Consider the following 18,650-nt stretch of genomic DNA (forward strand, 5'->3'; position numbering starts at 1 on the left):
AAAGGCCCTATTTCCAAATAAAGTCACATTTTGAGGTGCTGGAGATTACAGTTTCAATAAGAATTTTGGGGGCAGTGTTCAGCCTATAATACTTATTGTATTAAGTGTATATAATACCATTTATTCTGTAGAAAATGAAGTTTGAGATGTTGCAGAGTTTAACTGGTGATATCCTAGACACTAAGTTTTATGAATTTATGGAAAACAAACAGGATAGAAAAATAATGTAGACAAAAGCTCTAGAAATTCAATAATTAAAAGAACTTGTTATTGTCAAATATTTGCCAGACAGGTATTAGTATCCCTTTAAAGATTGCCCTTCATTTCAGGTAATAGATAAGTGCTTTGTATTTCCAAAACTTATCTTTATGATTAATAGGATTGTACTTAAGTTGCCCTCTTTTTCTCTTCATTTCACTTATGAAGAAATTTAGCATTTTTTTATAGAAGCAAAATTCCAGTGACGGTTTTAATTTATTCATCACCGTGTTTATTGAACACATATTAAATGCTAGATACATATATAGATATAATAATTTGTAAGATATATTCTGTTTCCAAACTAATGGAATTTAGATATATTGAACTAATACTATTTGCGTTATTAATTCAAATGGCTATTAAAATATGTGTTATAACTGATAAGAGAATTTCTACATCCTGGTTCCACTTTGCCCCTTGGATTTTTACCCTTTCCTACATGCTGACTTTTAGTTGTTTTATTACTCTGATTGTTTTGTTTAATGTCATATATTTCAACATTATCCTTGAAAGTAGTATTAGGTCTCTGTAGGTGGTGAGAAAAGTGATATTGTCACTTTATTCTAATTATTGAACATCTCTCAGTATAAACAAAATTCAACTTGTGGGGTTTTTTTTCAGCATTTTCTTCACACTCTCATAATAATGTTCTTTTACATTTTAGAAGTGGTATGCTGTTTACTGTTAAAGTCACATTCTAAACAGAAGTTATGATTCTGTTTTCTTTTAAAAAACCCTCCTCATAAAAATAGAATGTGGAACATAGAGGGTGGAAAACTAAAATAAAATTACAAAGCATCTGTTTAATTTCAAAGAAACAATGAGAATCTCAATAATTGAGGAATTTTACAGAGATTTCTACAGTTGCAAAGAACTAAAAATAATCAATCGTGATGAAACTGTCACTTATGGCATAATGGTCCAAGTAATCCTCTTGCCTTGAGATTTGCTTTTCTTGAACATCACGCATTTTTCATTGGTATTGAAACTACCACTGCAGACTGATTGTTGTGATCAGATATAACTTCATTATTTCTGCCAAGCAAATGCAACTCTTTACTGCTTAACTCAGCCAGCCTGCTTGATATCCTCATTCAGGTTTAGAAGAAGAGAGAGCAAAGGCTCAAGTTAACAGACTTCTGAGGTATATCTGTGATTATCAGTTTTCCTCAAATTGAAGAAACTTCTTTACTGCTATTCCCTTTGTTTCTGCTGTGGACAAAGGCATAGAAAAAAGAGAGCTAGTTCATTTTCTCTACTGACAAAGGATTTTAAAACAAGGAAGATACTAAGTGCAAGGGACAGGAGTTAAAGAATACACAGTTGAAGAAGAGGGGGAACAAAAGACTATTTGTCTTCTAAGAAAACTCTTGTAAGTCATATGTCTCCTGTTTGAAAGCCTGGATGGAGTTTGAATAACTTCACAGCATGAGCAGAAGCCTCGTACAGTGAACTCAGCTGACAAGGTATCTGGGTTGGCAAGTGCTTCTGAGACTCCTGAGAAGTAAAAATATGAGCATCAGAAAATTGCTGGATAAAGTCTGCAACCACTTCATCATAAAATTAAGAGCAAATTACAGGGTATAGTCTCAGCAGGCTGACTAAAGCTTATCTAGAAGTGGATCTGCCCTCAAAGAGGTAGACTAAACAGCTGAAAACAAGTATATCCCCCAGAAGTAGTCACAAAGATTGAAAGGTAGGAACATTTAGTCTAAATTTCAACGTTAGACCTTAGGTTTGCAACTTAGCCTCCTACTATAAAACTAGTCAAAATACATGAGTCTCTTTCCAGGCACTGAGCAACAGGCAGTCCTGGACTATCATCCTTAAGAAAAAGGAAAAATATGAGGTGAGTCTCACAGTCTTCCCCAGCTTTCTGCCACAAGATACTTTCCTGCAGTACAGGATGGGTAGAACCCAAGTGGAGTTGCAGTTTCATTAAGCTAAGCAGGCAGAGTTTGAAGTTCTAGGCTGCTGAATTGATTGGAATTTGCGAGGAGGGTACTAGAGAGGAACTACTCAGGTGGGAATTCCTGGAAGTCTTGTGTGGGGATTCAGTGCAGGTCCTTGCCTCAGAGCTGATTCTACAAGGCCTGGTGGCAACCACCTGCTTTGAGGCTGACAGTTGACCTATAATACCGGCAGTCATTCGGTTGTGCTAGGAGTTGTTGCCATTAGACTTTGCTGAGCACCTCAGTTATTCTGTTGTTGTCACAAAAAGATCTCTTCTTAAAAATAGGGATCACTTTTAGCTTGAAAGCCCTAACCTAAAACTAAATTTAAACTGAAATAGACCCACCCTAACAAAGAAAAAACCAAGCCTGATAAAACCAAAAGGATCTCGTAATTTATGGCACAACACTCGACACCTATTAAGGTTGACAATGTAATCCAGACTCCCTTCAATATATCTACTATGTCCAGCATCTAGTCAAAAGTTCCTAGGCATGTGAACTAAAGATTCACAATAAAAAGTAGGAATATATGACACATAATCAAGAATTTAAAAATCAATCAGTAGAAACAGACCTGAAGATGACTTAAATGTTGAAATTAGCATTCAAAGATTTTAAAGCAGCTGTTCAAATATGTTCAGATACTGAAAGGGAAAAAAAAATAGTCATAATGGTTAAACAGATGGAGAAAATAGAAACTTTATAATGAATAAAGTAAAAAAAGGGTAGGGGGCACACTAGAAGAGGTCAATGGGGAAAAAGAAGGGGACATATGTATTAGTTTCAACAGTAAACGTTTTTAAAAATAACGTTCATAATGAAATGCTTAATATGCGTAATGATAAACTTACTGGATGGAAATTTACAGAAGAAAGGGTTATGGAACCTGAAGACAGATAAATACAAATTATACAATGTGAAATACTAAGGATTTAAACCCTCCCGACCTATCATCCTTTCCCCTCCTTCCCCATAAGCATCTGTGAAAAATAGACAAGTTATATTCAAAAGGTAGGCGGTAATCTGGCTTCAGATTTCTTGGCAAAACTTAATATGATAAAAATATGGGACAGTTTGAGTTTTGAGGAGATAGAGTTGTGAGCTGGGACTTTTGCATATTACTAGATTTTCTCTGATGCATGTTTTTCTTTATTTTTAGCTAAACAAAAGTTTGTGAAATATTTGTATATTATAGTTCATCTCAACTGTATAAATAAAAATGGATTTTAAAAGGAACTGGCAGGAAAAAATGTTGCTTCTTGATTATGGACGTTCATGAGGACCTTATTTTCTGTTTCTCTATATTTTCCAAATTTCTGTAAGGAACACATAATTCAAAAAAGCTTAAAGATGAAATGCATGAGTGTAGGACAACAGAAAGAAAATTATAATCTGGTACTGCCTATGAATCTTTTAATTGAGACTGTCATTTTTCATCTAAAAAGTCTCATTCTGTGCATTGAAAAATGAATTTAACCTTTAAAATATTTTGGAAAGAAGATTAAAAACATTATCCTGAGTGAAAGATGCCTTACATAAGAGTTTATACCATGATTTCATGTATATGGAGTTCTACAATAGGCAAAACTGACCAATGGTGGAAAAAGCATCAGAACAGTGGTTGTTTCTGGGGACGAGGGCAAAAATTGGTTGGGAAGGAATATGTGTGTCCTTTTTGGGGTGGTGATAAAGTTATATATCCTGCTATGATTTTGAATTACATGGTGTATACATTGTTAAAACTTAGTGAATATACATTTAAGATTTGTGCACTTACATGTAAATTTTATATCAAAAGAAAAATACTGTCAACAAATATGTTTGGCAAACATACTGTTTTGTAAAAATGTAGAAAGTCTAAACTATTCCTTGCTGGCTTTGTCTTCATAACCCACAGTCTTAGGATAAGTATTCCAACCAGAGATAGGTATAAATTAGTACATTGTGCTTGCCTCTGTTAGTAGTACTGGCTACGTTGCTTTGGAGTTACTTGTTTCCTGTAATGGAACTGTAAGCTCCTGGAGGCCAGGAAACCCCTGCCTTCTGACAAATTACTGGCATGTGCCCAGTAAGTATTTAATAGATCAATAAGTTTCACTCTGCTCCTCAAAACTCTTAGTTCTGTATCTATTTTTATAATATTAATTAATTGCTATACTTAACACTAAACACTATAGGTTAATCTTTTAATTTCAAGTTCTATATTCAAGGAGATTGCTTAACATTATATGCAAACATAATAGCAATGTTGCTTAAATGTCTTTTGATTGAATGCTATGATTGAGTTGGTGGTCTGGTTGTGGGTCTCCAGTTGCAAAGCGTTTTATGAAGAAACTAGAGGCCCGGTGCACAGATTTGTGTACTGGGGGGTGGAAGTTCCCTCGACCTGGCCTGCAGGGATCGGGCTGAAACTGACTCTCCAACATCCCCCGAAGGGTCCCGGATTGTGAGAGGGCAGTTCTCGGGTAATGCACCCCGAAATCGGGCTCCCTCCTCTCTGGTTCTGGGTGCGTCACCGAAAAACCACAGCTGCCAAGTCACCACAGCTTGGCAGCTTCTGCATTGAGCGTCTGCCCCCTGGTGGTCAGTGTGCATCATAACTACCAGTCAGAGCATCTGCCCCCTTGTGGTCATTATGCATCAGAGCTACCGGACGGTCAGAAGGTCACTTAGGCTTCTATATATGTGTGTGTGTGTGTGTGTGTGTGTATTTAAAAAGCCAGTGTCAGGACGACCAAATGACCGGTTACCATAAAGTACATTGAGCACCTCTCAGTCCCTCCCCCGTGGCCCACAGGCTCTGATCGCAGCAAGGTGGGTGGTGGGCAGGTGGGGCAGCAAGCACGGCAAGTCGTGGTAGGTGGGTGGGCGGGGCGGTGCGGGCAGGTAGGCGGGGGTGCAAGCAGCAGCAGACTACCATGCGCGATTTCGCGCACTGGGCCGCTAGTATATAGATAATGGACTTCATAGTTCAATCATTTTGTGACATAGTAAAGTTACTATATTCAGAAAACCTGCCTCATTTTTGTGTGTAGTCTTACCTCTATATAAAATGTTGAAAAATAAGACCAACTGAAGCATTTGAAGGCTGGTTAGTTGTATTCCATTCTTTACATGTTAGAGAAACCAAGTGGTGCTAGACCTAATAAATGAATAAATAAATAAATAGCAAAAAAAAAAACTTTTATGGGAAGGGTTAACTTCTTAAAATAACTGAAAAATTATATGGAAGAATTTCTAGTAGAAATCCTAAAGGAGATTAAAAGCATATGCTTAGTTGCTTGGAATATTACCATAGAATTAGAATAAAGTAACATTGGGTTATTTATAATGTCAAATGAATTGTTCATCTGTATAGCATTTTATAGTTTATGAAAAAAGTATATTCAATTTGCTTATTATTAAATAACTAACATCAAATCCATACTATATATAATATATTATGCTCAGTGCTTTGCTTTCATTATCTTATGTAACCCTCAAAGCTATGAAATTAGCCTTGTTATCTACATTTTACAGAGGAGGAAATTTAAGGTTTAGAGAGGCAGAGTGATTGGCTTAAGGTCATCTACCTACTAATTGGTTGAAGTAGATTCAAACTCAGATTTATTCTGATTCCAAATCTAGTTCTAACTGCTACATTTTACACTTCCACATTATTTAAACTAGTTATTGAAGTTTTTTTAAGAAATGCTTGTTGTGGATTTAATGTACATACCCTCTGAGTTAATGAATTAGTCCTGTTTCCTATCCTGAAGGTGCTTTCAATTTAGGGACCTTGCTGCTCTAAGTGTGGTTCAGAGACCAGCATCAGCATCAGCATCTTCTGGGAGTTTGATAGAAGTGCAGAACCCCAGGCCCTCGCCCAGGTACAGGATCAGAATCTGATTTAACAAGACCCCCAGCTGATTCTTGTTCACTTTCAAGTTTGATCAGCACTAGTCCAGAGACTTAGAATAACTTGATCAGATCAGGATGGTGGGGTCGAGAGAGGCATCCACATCATCTGATTCTAACAAGAGCATCTTTAGACTGTACCAGACTTATTTTTCTGCTTCACGTAATATGTGGATGGTATTAAGTGAAAACATTGACATTCATTCATAATGTTTAATATTGCATTTTAGAAGATGGTTTTGGGGTATAATGTCTTCTAATTTTAATGGAATTGGATATTAAATACAATAGCAACCATTTATATGAGGTCAAGTAACCATAGATTTCATTTGGCTATTTTAGTTTTCTATGGCATTTTATTTTTTAAATGAAATTAAGTCGGGATGAATGTGGGAAAAGACTGATTCATATATTTGACCCATTGTTGTTTTTTAAAGGATGCTGATTAGATTATGAAGCTTAGAAGTGAAAACTATTCCATACCCCTCCCCACTCCCCCCCCACCCCCACCCCCAATCCTTTCCCAGTTTCCCTAATGCCTCTTTCCTAACACTGGATTTGTCATTTTTTTAGATGTGGAAGTATGTTCTATGACTGGATTTCTCTTTGTTTACTGGCGCCCTTATGGACTAGCAGGGTCTGTGCTTTAAATATCTTCTAACAGTCCAAAATTTAACCTGATATACGCACTCATGTATTAACAAACATGCTTTTTTAAAATTTCACGTAGGAAGCACTATTCTGTTTCGCATGCACTGGCACTAACATAATAGATACAGTTAAACAGCTCCTAACTTTAAATCACTTCCTAGATGAATGCAATAACTAATTTTGAGGATGGAAAGTGAATTCCAATAAGTTTATATGCAGGCTTTTCTATTATTCTAATACTAAGTAGAAGTCAAAATATCTGTAGTTTACATTTTTGTAAATACTGTAATTTTAGACTGAGCATGACTTTGTTTTGTTTTGGGGTTTTTTTAATTTTTTGTGTTTGTTCTTTTTTGCTGAAATGTAAATAGAGGTGTTAATTTACATCAACAAATGGTTGAGCCGAACATTTTATAATGTAATCAAATGCCTTCATTTGGTTATACATACAGATTTGTCCTAGGTTCTAGAAATTAACTTAAAAATAATTAATTCAATAGCTATGAAGATGAGCTACAGCAATTTTATTACATCACTTACCCAAACTCAGTCTTATGCCTCTATTGTCCTTATCTACAATACCTTCCTTCTGAGAAATGACCTTGCTTCTCTTAGAAAAGCCTAACTCTTTCCTTTGAGCCTAAGGAATAATTAACAGAATATAAAAGGCTTCCTTGTTGAAGTAAGAGCTTCAACCCTGAAAAAATATTACAGCAAGTAAGTACATACTTTTTAAAAAGTTGAAAATAAGATTTACTTTCCACCCATATTATTATTAATCATTCCAATTATCTTAGCATCTAGATTAATTAATAAACATTTGCTTCAATCTTCAAGAGCAGTTGGTATTACTAAGTATCAAAGATTCTTCAGAAGTTTAAAAATGCATTTTATTTTTCAGCAAAGATGTCAAGGAAGTTAAGCTTGCCTACTGACCTAAAGCCTGACTTAGGTAAGTAAAATAAATAAAAATCCATAGTAGTTAAACTCCCTTTAATGGGAAGACAAGGAAATCAGAAAATTTAAAATTACCATAAATTACATTTTCATAAGAAATCAAGTTTAAAATGACTAAGATAGTAAAGAATTAATGGCCTTTAAAAGCCATCAGTAAATTATGAAAGATAATTATGAAATCAAGTAAAATAGAATAATACATTTCCTTAGCCCTGTCATACTTTATATCTAAACAAAATTTAGTATAAAATTAAGATTTGTGCAATTTCAGATTAATTTCTGTTAAAAGTTGTTACATCACATTTATCCACCTGAAAACTTAATTTGAATTCTACAATTTCTAAATTTTATACGAATTTAATATTTTCAAAATAAATCATAAGTTTTTTGTATTATAATAACTCTCATATGAAGAACGTTTTGTTGATAATAAGTTGGGAAATCTATCTTCTTCTAGAGCACTTTCTATGCAGCTAGTCCATTAGGAAAGCAGAGTGAAAATTCCTTTTGCTTTATATGCCACTTAAAAACAGCTCCCTGATTTCCCACAGTAGGGACAAATAAGATTTCAATAAAGATAAAAGTAAGATTTTATGTAGTAAATATAAAGCATGGTTTCTTTTTAAACACATTTTTTAATTTCAGAAATTTGTATTGCCTTTAATTGAATAAGTATGACTGTATAAGGATGGTCTCACCCATCTTTGTCGTGGAAATAACTAGGCTTTTCTCCTTTAAATTTGCTCATCCATCTCATCTTCTCACTATTCTCTAGATTCCTTGACTATCTTTTCATGCATAATACAGACTTAGGTATTGGTCAGTTTTACCATACTAATTTAATATTTTCTAATCATAGTCTTATATCAGTTACACTGATAGGAAGTATGTGATTATGAGTGAGTGGGCATAGATCTTCTGCTGTTGTTAGTAAAGGGTTCCATGCCTGAACATAGGAAAAACAATTTAGTAGAAACCTGTAGTATCACTGATGTTTAGGGAAACATGAATTAATCCTAGAATGTATGCTAACATGTTTTGAGAAGGGCACAGTTCCCTTCACTATAAAAATGAAGGATGTAATTTGAACCCAATTGTATCTGAGGCTTATAATATACTTTTTTTTTCAACAAGAGGATCCAGAGTTTTCATCAGACTCTCAAAGAGGTCCATGATTTCAATAACATGAAATACCACTAGTTAAAATATCTTTCAGTTTCTTAAAAACTGAGAAAAGACATGTGCAAATACTTTTAAATAAGTAAAAATATCATAATCAATTATTTTTGGAACATTGTTATAACTTATGTAAATAAGTTAATCAAAGTGTTTACTCCATACTTTTATAAGTCATCTTTAGTTTGTTTTAGCTTGTGTGCCCATATATTTAAATTCCCTAAGCCAATTATAATTTTGGTTGATATATGCCTTGAAACAGTCTCCAGGTTGCCTAGGTAATTTCCCTTCAAGTCTTTGTGCTGCTGAACTGTTTTTTGGTAAAGATTCTTAGCTGGTAATTGTTTACATTAGCTGGGGAGTCATTGAGGGAAAACAGCTGTAATTGATAGGCTCAAACTACCAGATATTGCTGAAGCAGCCCAGGCTGTGGGATGTCCTGCAGCTCTGGAAGCTTCTGTGAGTAGAATCCACTTTGGCTTATGGGGAAATTGTGTGACACTACACTTTCACTATAGCCTCATCATTCCAGATTCCCTGGCCCACAACTCAGGAACCATGCGTGATATTGTTAGAGTTCTGATGTCACTTTCAAGTGTCAGCCACAGGAGGCAAAACATCAAATTGTTATATACCTTAATTATGAATTAGTTTTTGTCCTAATTTTTACTCTGACCAAATTCACCTCTTGGCTTTATGTTTTGATTTGGGGATATAGATTTTTTTTTTTTTTTTTTTTGCATTAGGCTTTGTGGTGAGGAGAGGATGCTATGTATAAGTAATGTTCTGGGCATCTGGAGAAACATGAGAGAAACAATTTTATGACACGGTTGTTATCAGCTAGCCCTGGGTCAAGATGTTAAAGACAAATATTATCCGAGTTTAGATCTGCCAGAAAGACCACGTCATCAAGGTGTTTTGTGTCTGTGTGTGTGTCTAAAGACTAAACTTTAATACTCAATAGTAACCAAATCTTCCACTTGTATACTGTTGGTGATATAACTAACCCATGTCTATCTGGAGTTGTCTAGTAGAAAGTTTTGGACATGGGCACAAATCCGAACTCTTCTATTAACTAGCTTTGTCATGCTGGGCAAGTCATTTAATCTTTCTGAACCTCTGTTTTATTATTTGTTAAATTGTGATGATAATACTTTTCAGGGTGGTTATGTGGATTCAATAAAATGTAAAGTGCCATGATGACATATAGCACCTGGTAGCCTTGTTTACTGGTAGTTATTTTCATTTCTGCTCTTGTTACTAAAATTTAAATTTATATTCCATGTGTTTATCTTGCCCAATTTCTAAAATTCAAGCCACAAAGACTCACAACATGTAACTTAATAGCAGTCAGAAGTTTGTTGTAATTCATAAACTGCTAGAAATTCTTATATCCAAACAGTTCTAGGAAGATTAAATAAACAGTCTAATTCTGTAAGTTCAAAGTTGATCCTGATTCACGTTGTTTTCCTGTTTGATCTAGCCTTAGGAATTCCTTTGGTAATCTAATTTTTAAAGTGACGTCATAATACATGTGAATTTGTAGTTTATGAAATTTATATGGTTAGTTTATTAATTAAAACACTGTTTATTTGGCCTACAAATTAACATTTGAATTATAGATTGTTGCAAATCATTATGTAATTTTAATAAATATCAATAAGGGTTTTCACATAGCTTAATTTACATTGAAATTTATATTATCAAATTTTCTTGTATCATTCATTTCCAATTTTATCACTGGATCACAACTGAAAATATATGTTCATTCATTTTGTATGTATATTTTCATTAAAGCAACAAATTAAATACTTTTATTAGTGCAAAATAAATTTAAATTTTGTTATTTTATCAAAATAACTTTGGAAACTATTAAGAGTTAACATTTGAATCAGTATTATATTACAAATTCCCAATGAGCTATTGTTTATGGAAAGTTGTTTCATTTACAGTAAGTAGTTATTTTCTACTGTGTCATAGTCTGTAACAGGAAATATAATCTCAGGCAAAAGAAAGATATTTTTAGAAACTATATTTAGAAATGTTCTATACTGTTGTCATTACTAGTAGCTTTATTGTTTTCAGAGGCTAGCCATAATAAAAATTGTTGAATATCATTATTATTTGGGGAATATTTTTTAATATGTGAATCTAAATTTGATTATAAAAAGCTCTTGGCATAAATAGGATTCAATGATACCTTTTTTATTTCATAAAATACAACTTAGAAGACCAACATTTTTTTTTTTTTCATGACATGATGAAGTCATTTACTTCATGATAGTATTGAAAGCATGTGATTTGAGGAATGGTTTATTATATGTAGGCACTACTAGAAATTTTAACATATCCCAGTGTGCAGCAGAAATGCATTGGTTTAGATATTTTCAACTATAGATGTGTGTTCAACAAGTATTTATTATTTTCATATGCAAGATATCAAAACATCACAGCCCTTACTTATATCAGGAAACTTACGGTCACTTTAGAGTGAGGCCTGAGATAAGTCAGAAGTAACTACAGAAAAATGTACTGTTAGTGCCACAGAAGAGATAAAAAGATACCAAGATTCAGAAGGAAAACTTTATGGTTTTAAGAATCAGGATAAACTTCATGAAGATTATGTTACCTGAGAAGGAGAATAAGCACAATCTTGAAAGGTAAAGAAATGGTGAGGCAAGGGCACTATCACCAGCAAAAGTGTAAAAGTGAGTGCAGAGTGTGTTTGGAGAACACTGAATGATTCCGTTTGTTTCCCACAGTAACCTGGAGCAGGGCAGCATTGGAAGATAGGGCTGGGAGGGTAGGTTGGAGGTATTTTGTGGAGAGTCTTAAAAACTTGAATAAGATTATAGGCGTGATCAGTAAAGAGGAACCACTGAAGATTTTAAAAATAGAAATGATAGAATTGCAACTGTACATTCATATTATTTAATTGGATTGTGTTGGAACAGTGATAGTGAAGGTGAGGAGATTATTGGAAATTGTGCAGTAGTCTATATGAATGATCATGAAGGCCTGAACTTCAGGTAATGGGAGTTGATTGATTATAGAAAGAGTAAAAACAACATTGGAATAAAAACAACATAGGAGTTAGCATCCCAGGGATAAATAGGTAAAGTGAAAAGGAAGAACCAAAACTGCAACTCATGTAAGTGTTGTTCCCTATGAAGACTGGTGTGTCGTTAATACAAAGAAGAATTTAGAGCTTTAGGGAAGTGATGTGTTTTGATTTTGCATAGTGAGACATAGAAAAAAATCCCCATAAGCATTTCAAAATGCATTTCCTAGAAATAAGAGTCCAGGGCTTGAGACAGACGAGATTGGCCACAAAGAAGAAGGTGGCTAAAGACAAGAGAAGGTGTATTAGTATAATTTACAAGTATCCCTGTCATTACAGACAGCTGGGAACAGGGAATATACCTGATACCACTTACACATTGTGATGAAAAATGCCTTAGATGAATGTGAAGTACATTTAAAATGGCATTGAAGAAAAATGAAAGCCAAATTTTATGCGTTAAAGGCTTTCATTGGGACAGATTTGGGGGAAAATGCATCATATAATAAATTTGAAGGTAGAATTAGAGTACTTCTAAATGTATTTTTAAATGTAGAAAATTAAAAATACCGCCCTAGCCGGTTTGGCTCAGTGGATAGAGCCTTGGCCTGCGGAAGGAAGGGTCCCAGGTTCAATTCCAGTCAAGGGCACATGCCAGGGACTGCAGGCTCATCCCCAGTGGGGAGCGTGCAGGAGGCAGCCGATCAGTGATTCTCAATGAACTGTGGGGTTTGTCCATTTGCCATTTTATATTTGAGCAAATAAAAAAAATTAGTAGCATAAAAGTAAATAGTTTTTCTTTTCAGTTAAAATATTAAAATTAAATGTGTTGTCTTTTTGCAGATTAACTAGCCGAATTTATACCAAATAAAAAATGTGCTATTTTATAATTTGAGCACTCTCACATTTCAAATCACTTTAGATGTGAAAGACAATTCCTTCAGCCGGTCCCGGAGTTCGAGTGTAACCAGCATTGATAAGGAATCTCGAGAAGCCATCTCTGCTCTCCATTTCTGTGAGACTTTCACTCGAAAGGCAGACTCGTCTCCTTCCCCCTGCTTATGGGTTGGTACTACCTTGGGGACAGTGCTTGTCATTGCACTGAACCTCCCCCCAGGAGGAGAGCAAAGACTTCTTCAGCCAGTAATTGTGTCTCCAAGTGGTAAGTCTGTTCCAGTGCTGCACTGATATTGAACATTTGATTTACTATGATATAAATGATGCCTTTGTTTTTCATTTTTGAATGAACCTAATAATTCTAAAATATAAACTAAATGGGGATAGTTACAGTCTTATACTTTTAATAAAGGAATACATGGAATAAGATTGAAGACTATCATTTAATACTACAGCTGTTCAGGTTTTGCACTTTTTAAACTCTAGGACCTTATCTAAAATTATTTCTAGCTAAGAAAATGGGGAGCCCGGCCAGGTGTGGTTCAGTGTTTGAGTGTCAGCCCAGCAACCAAGAGGTCACCTGTTTGATTCCTGGTCAGGGCACATGCCCGGATTGTGGGCTCTATCCCCTATGGGGGCGGGGGGGTGGGGGGGGGCATGATGTTTCTATCTCGCTCTCCCTTCCTCTCTGAAAAGAATATGGGGGGGAGGCGGGGGGGGCTTATTCTGACACATCCAGAATATTTCAAAATATATATTCTATAAGCAAAAGGTTGTTACATATTTAGGAGAAAAATATTATATAAACATTTTTAGATATTATAAATCTATTTTTTAATATATTTTTATTGATTTCAGAGAGGTAGGAAGAGAAAGGGAGAGATAGAAACATCAGTGATGAGAGAGAATCATTGATCGGCTACCTCCTACATGCCCCCTACTGGGGATTGAGCCTACAACCATGGCATGTATCCTGACCTAGAATCAAACCGTGACCTCCTGGTTCATAGGTCCATACTCAACCACTGAGCCATGCTAGCCAGGCATAAATCTGACTATTTTTAACCTCTAAGTATAAAGTTTTAAAGTATATTATTTTTCTTCTTTAAAGTATTAGGGAAATGTGACAATAGCAAATTTTAAGAAGAAAAAAATGTAGTCTTCATATATTAAAAATGAGATTAAATGTTACCAAATGTATGTGGAATCTGACAGGTCTGGAAATAACAGAATTCTGGTTTCCATTGCTAGTTAATGATGATCTAGATAGGAAAAAACATGATTGTGCTCTTATCTCTTATTTATAGGGTGGACTTTAATAATATTTGGAATTTAGAATTAAAATGTAATTATGTATTAATGTTCATTTTCGAACTATCTTTACATTAAAGGAAGTTTGATTTAGTTATTCAGCTCAATAAATATTTGAGTGTATACTACTCTATGCCTAGTTATAAAAGGTTACATAATGATAATATTCTTGCTAATCTCATTTTTATTAGTAAGCAACAGCTAAGTGTATAGGAAAAAAAATTAAGAGATGAAAATAAAAATGTTAATAGTAATTATCACTGAATAGTGGGATTGTGGGTAATTTTTATTTTCTTTTTACTGATTAGTCTAAATTTTCTACAACAAGCATGCATTAGTTTATAATAAGATATAAATATTCCCATATGTATTATAAGCAATTCCCAAATTAGCACACTGTTTAAAATAGTTAAATTGTCTACTTGCCAAATCTGGACTACAGACTAAGATTACCAGATTTAGCAAATAAAATGCAGGATGCCCATTTAAATTTGAATTTCAGCCAAAACCGGTTTGGCTCGGTGGATAGAGCGTCGGCCTGCGGACTGAAAGGTCCCAGGTTCGATTCCGGTCAAGGGCATGTACCTGGGTTGCGGGCACATCCCCAGTGGGAGATGTGCAGGAGGCAGCTGATCGATGTTTCTCTCTCATCGATGTTTCTAACTCTCTATCTCTCTCCCTTCCTCTCTGTAAAACATCAATAAAATATATTAAAAAAAAAAAAAAAAGATTTAAATTTGAATTTCAGAGAACCAAAGCTTTTTAATATAAGTATGCCCCATGCAGAATTTGGAAATATAATGCAGTATTTGGGACATACTTATACTAAAAGTACTCATTATATATCTGAAATTCAAATTTAATTAGGTATTCTCCAAAATGGGACTTTACATAACTTTAACAAGTCATAGCTCAATTTTGAAAATGAAATGTGTTTTAATAAACACTGCCTTTATAACTATTCAAAATGTGTGTATACATTTTTTTGGGATACTATATATGTATATATAGTATATGTAAAGAAGAAAGGAAACAATATTTGTCTTATAAGGATTTTGTGAAAAATTTTTTATGAAAATTTTGTATAAGTATAAAGTAATATAATATGAAAAATCTTTTAAAATAAGAACTGGAATGCTAAGTCAATTCAACACCTTCCCTTCCATTGGTTTCTAAATCATTAATATCAATGCTATCTTTTAGCTTACTTAGGAATGGGCATAAAGCACATTTTCATTTCCAAGTATATAGGGGAAAGGGAATCCCATTAATTAAAACAAGTAAAGAAATATTCCTAAATTAAGACTATAATTGACAAAAATAATACCTTGAATGTATTTGACATTTACTGCTAAATAGTTTTAAAGGTAATTCTGATTTTGTGAAGTAATGTTTAGAAATATGTGCAAAATTTTTTTTCATTGGCTCTGTCGATTACCACTGTCTATTCAATATGAGCAACATACAGAATTTTCAGTTGTCTAGTAGTCATATAAAAAAGTGGAAAACAGGTGAAATTAATTTTAATGACATCTTATGTAATTCTATATATCCAACATATTTTCATTTCAGCATGTAATCAGTATTTTTTAATTATAGAGATATTTTACTTTTAATTTGTTTTTGTACTAAGACTTCAAATGGGCATGTATTTGACACTCACAGCATGCCATCATTTGGACATGCCACATTTTAAGTGCCCTATAGCTGCATGTGGCTAGTAGCTGCCACATTGGACAGTGTAGCTCTACATGCCATCTACTTGCTCTCACATTCATTGGTAGTATATTTGTCAGGTATGAGAGAAGACATAGGTCCAGACATCCCAACATTTATCTGTTTGGTGGCACTTATCTGTTTGGGGCATGTAATATTGATACCTTTTCCAGATTCAAATATCTTAATTTTGGATCCAATTTCAGTTTAGTATCTATAATAATAAAAGCATAATATGCTAATTAGACTGGACGTCGTTCCAGAAGTCCTTCCTTGCAGACAAAGCCACAGCGGATGGGGGCCAAGGCAGAGGTGGCAGAGGCCCCTGGCCGCAGCGGCAGCGGGTGGGGGCCAGAGCCAAGGCCCTTGCACGAATTTCGTGCATCGGGCCTCTAGTATATTCTATATGTTTAGTGTCTATTATGTATCAGTGTTGGAATAAACATATTTACTGTGTGGATTGAAATATTTGTTATCTACTAAAATTATGTATTTTAGGTACTATATTGAGGTTAAAAGGAGGGATCCTGAGAATGGCATTCCTGGACACCACAGGTTGCTTAGTGCCACCTGCCTATGAATCCTGGAGAGAACACAACGTTCCTGAAGAAAAAGATGAAAAGGAGAAATTGAAAAAAAAGCGGCCAGTCTCTGTATCCCCTTCCTCCTCTCAGGAAATTAGTGAAAACCAGTATGCAGTGATATGTTCTGAAAAGCAAGCAAAAGTAATCTCACTGCCAACTCAGAACTGTGCTTATAAGCAAAACATTACAGAGACCTCGTTTGTTCTTCGGGGAGATATTGTGGCATTGAGTAACAGTATCTGCCTTGCCTGCTTCTGTGCCAACGGACATATTATGACTTTTAGGTAGGAGTTAGGTTATTTTTTAAACACACCATATTTTCTCTCTCTAAAGATAGCATTACAGAATGATATTCAGTGTGAAAGAAATTGTTTTATTTATTTACCAGTAAAGTCTTATAAACTGAGAATTTAATTCCATTCAGTTAATAGTGAGCAAGTATATGAGGAATACAAATCAGTTTTGTTTTATCTCCCACTCAAGTGCACTAAATCATAAGGTTTATAGTGTCCCTGCCACTTTTTCCTTCTATAATACTTTGTTTAAAACTAAAACCTAACCTTGTTTATTATTAACTAGCTTTTACTTTTTTTCTCAAGTTTGCCAAGTTTAAGGCCTCTATTGGATGTGTATTACTTGCCCCTTACCAATATGCGGATAGCCAGAACGTTCTGCTTCACCAACAATGGACAAGCATTATATCTTGTTTCACCTACAGAAATCCAGAGGCTCACTTACAGCCAAGAGACCTGTGAAAATCTTCAGGTAAGTAACAAAAATATTACTATAGCATTACTGGAATGCTATTACTATAGCATTCCAGGGTGAAATATTCTCTAAGGGCCTTTATAATATCCCTTACACTCAAAGGAATGTACATATGAGCCTGTGTGGGAACATCCAAAGCCTTTATCAAGACTTTCAGAGCACATGTGATCAAGTGTCTTCATCAGGCTCTTGTTATAAGAGGGACTTCATCTCATTGGTCCATATTTTTTCTCTCCTGTGATGGCAAAGATATATATGAAATGTTACATACATTTTATGTCTACTCTCTAAATAGGATAAATATCTATTATTCACATGTACCAAAAAAAAGTTCTTTTTAAAGAGGTATTGCTAATGTGAAAATAATTCTGTTTTAGGGCAAATTGTGTCATCCCTTCTCTGTAGTTGCAAGGATGTGAAAAATAAGGTTTGATAGTTTTCCTCTGAATATTGTTGCTGATCTATAGGGTGTCCCCCCAAAAATGTATACACACTTTGAATAATTACAAAGGCAGTGTTTATTAAAATATATTTCATTTTCAAAATGTAATAGAAACCAGCTATTAAAGTGTATATACATTTTTTTGGGACACCCTGTAGTGAGAGACTACAAATAAATTCTTTAAATATAAACCATGTCTTTTTCAATTATTTAAGTTCCTGTGTGCTTGCTTATATATTAGAAATGATTATTTTAGTTTCACCATTTAAAATATAATTGCTCTTGAAATACTGAGCTACAATATTAATTGATATTTGATATTTAGGAAAAAAAACATTTATCGTGAAAGTTTTTGCAATTAATTAGCCCTATTTTACTTGTTGGTAAATTGGAATTTGTAGCTTATTTTTAGAACATGAGCTTTAGAGTCAAGAAAACTGAATCTAAGTCCCAGCCTTGCTAATTACTGAATTATGTGACCTTAGACAAGTAACTTAACTGGCTCTGAGTTTCATCATCTTTAAAATTAGGATAAAAATAATATCAGTCTGCACAGCAAAAGAAACTGCCAGCAAAACAAAAAGGCAACCAACCAAATGGGAAATGAAATGTGCGAACAACAGCTCCTACAAAGGGTTAATATCCAAACTGAAAAACTCATACAACTCAACACCAAACAAATAATCCAATTAAAAAATGTGCAGAGGACCTGAGCGGACACTTCTCCCAAAAAGAAATACAAATGTTCAACAGATATATAGAAAGATGCTCAACTTCACTAGCTATTATGGAAATGCAAATCAATACTACAATGAGATACCACCTGTTAGAATGGCTATTATCAACAAGACAAGTAATAAGTGTTGGAGAGGTTGTGGAGAAAAGGGAACTCTTGTTCACTGCTTGTGGGAATGTAAACTGGTACATCACTGTGGAAAACAGTTTGGTGGTTCCTCAAAAAATTAGAATTAGAG

The 18,650-nt window shown here is 34.3% G+C and overlaps 1 protein-coding gene across 6 annotated transcripts in view; it reads left to right on the forward strand.

The window, feature by feature from the left end:
* STXBP5 (syntaxin binding protein 5) overlaps positions 1-18,650 on the forward strand; it is a 156,286-nt gene that overhangs the window by 119,505 nt on the left and 18,131 nt on the right. For 4 of the 6 annotated variants that reach the window (XM_070417861.1, XM_070417863.1, XM_070417864.1 and 1 more), the window contains 4 exons: positions 7,666-7,716; positions 12,881-13,120; positions 16,381-16,750; positions 17,066-17,231. In XM_070417861.1, the coding sequence (XP_070273962.1) occupies positions 7,666-7,716; positions 12,881-13,120; positions 16,381-16,750; positions 17,066-17,231 (827 nt within the window). The remainder of the gene's footprint in view (positions 1-7,665; positions 7,717-12,880; positions 13,121-16,380; positions 16,751-17,065; positions 17,232-18,650) is intronic. The other 2 variants (XM_070417867.1, XM_070417866.1) reach the window with 1 other exon arrangement.

This window comes from Myotis yumanensis, unplaced genomic scaffold (genome assembly GCF_028538775.1).
Source record: "Myotis yumanensis isolate MYYU_CA2020_CCGP unplaced genomic scaffold, mMyoYum1.0.hap1 SCAF_6, whole genome shotgun sequence".
Classification (NCBI taxonomy): Eukaryota; Metazoa; Chordata; class Mammalia; order Chiroptera; family Vespertilionidae; genus Myotis; species Myotis yumanensis.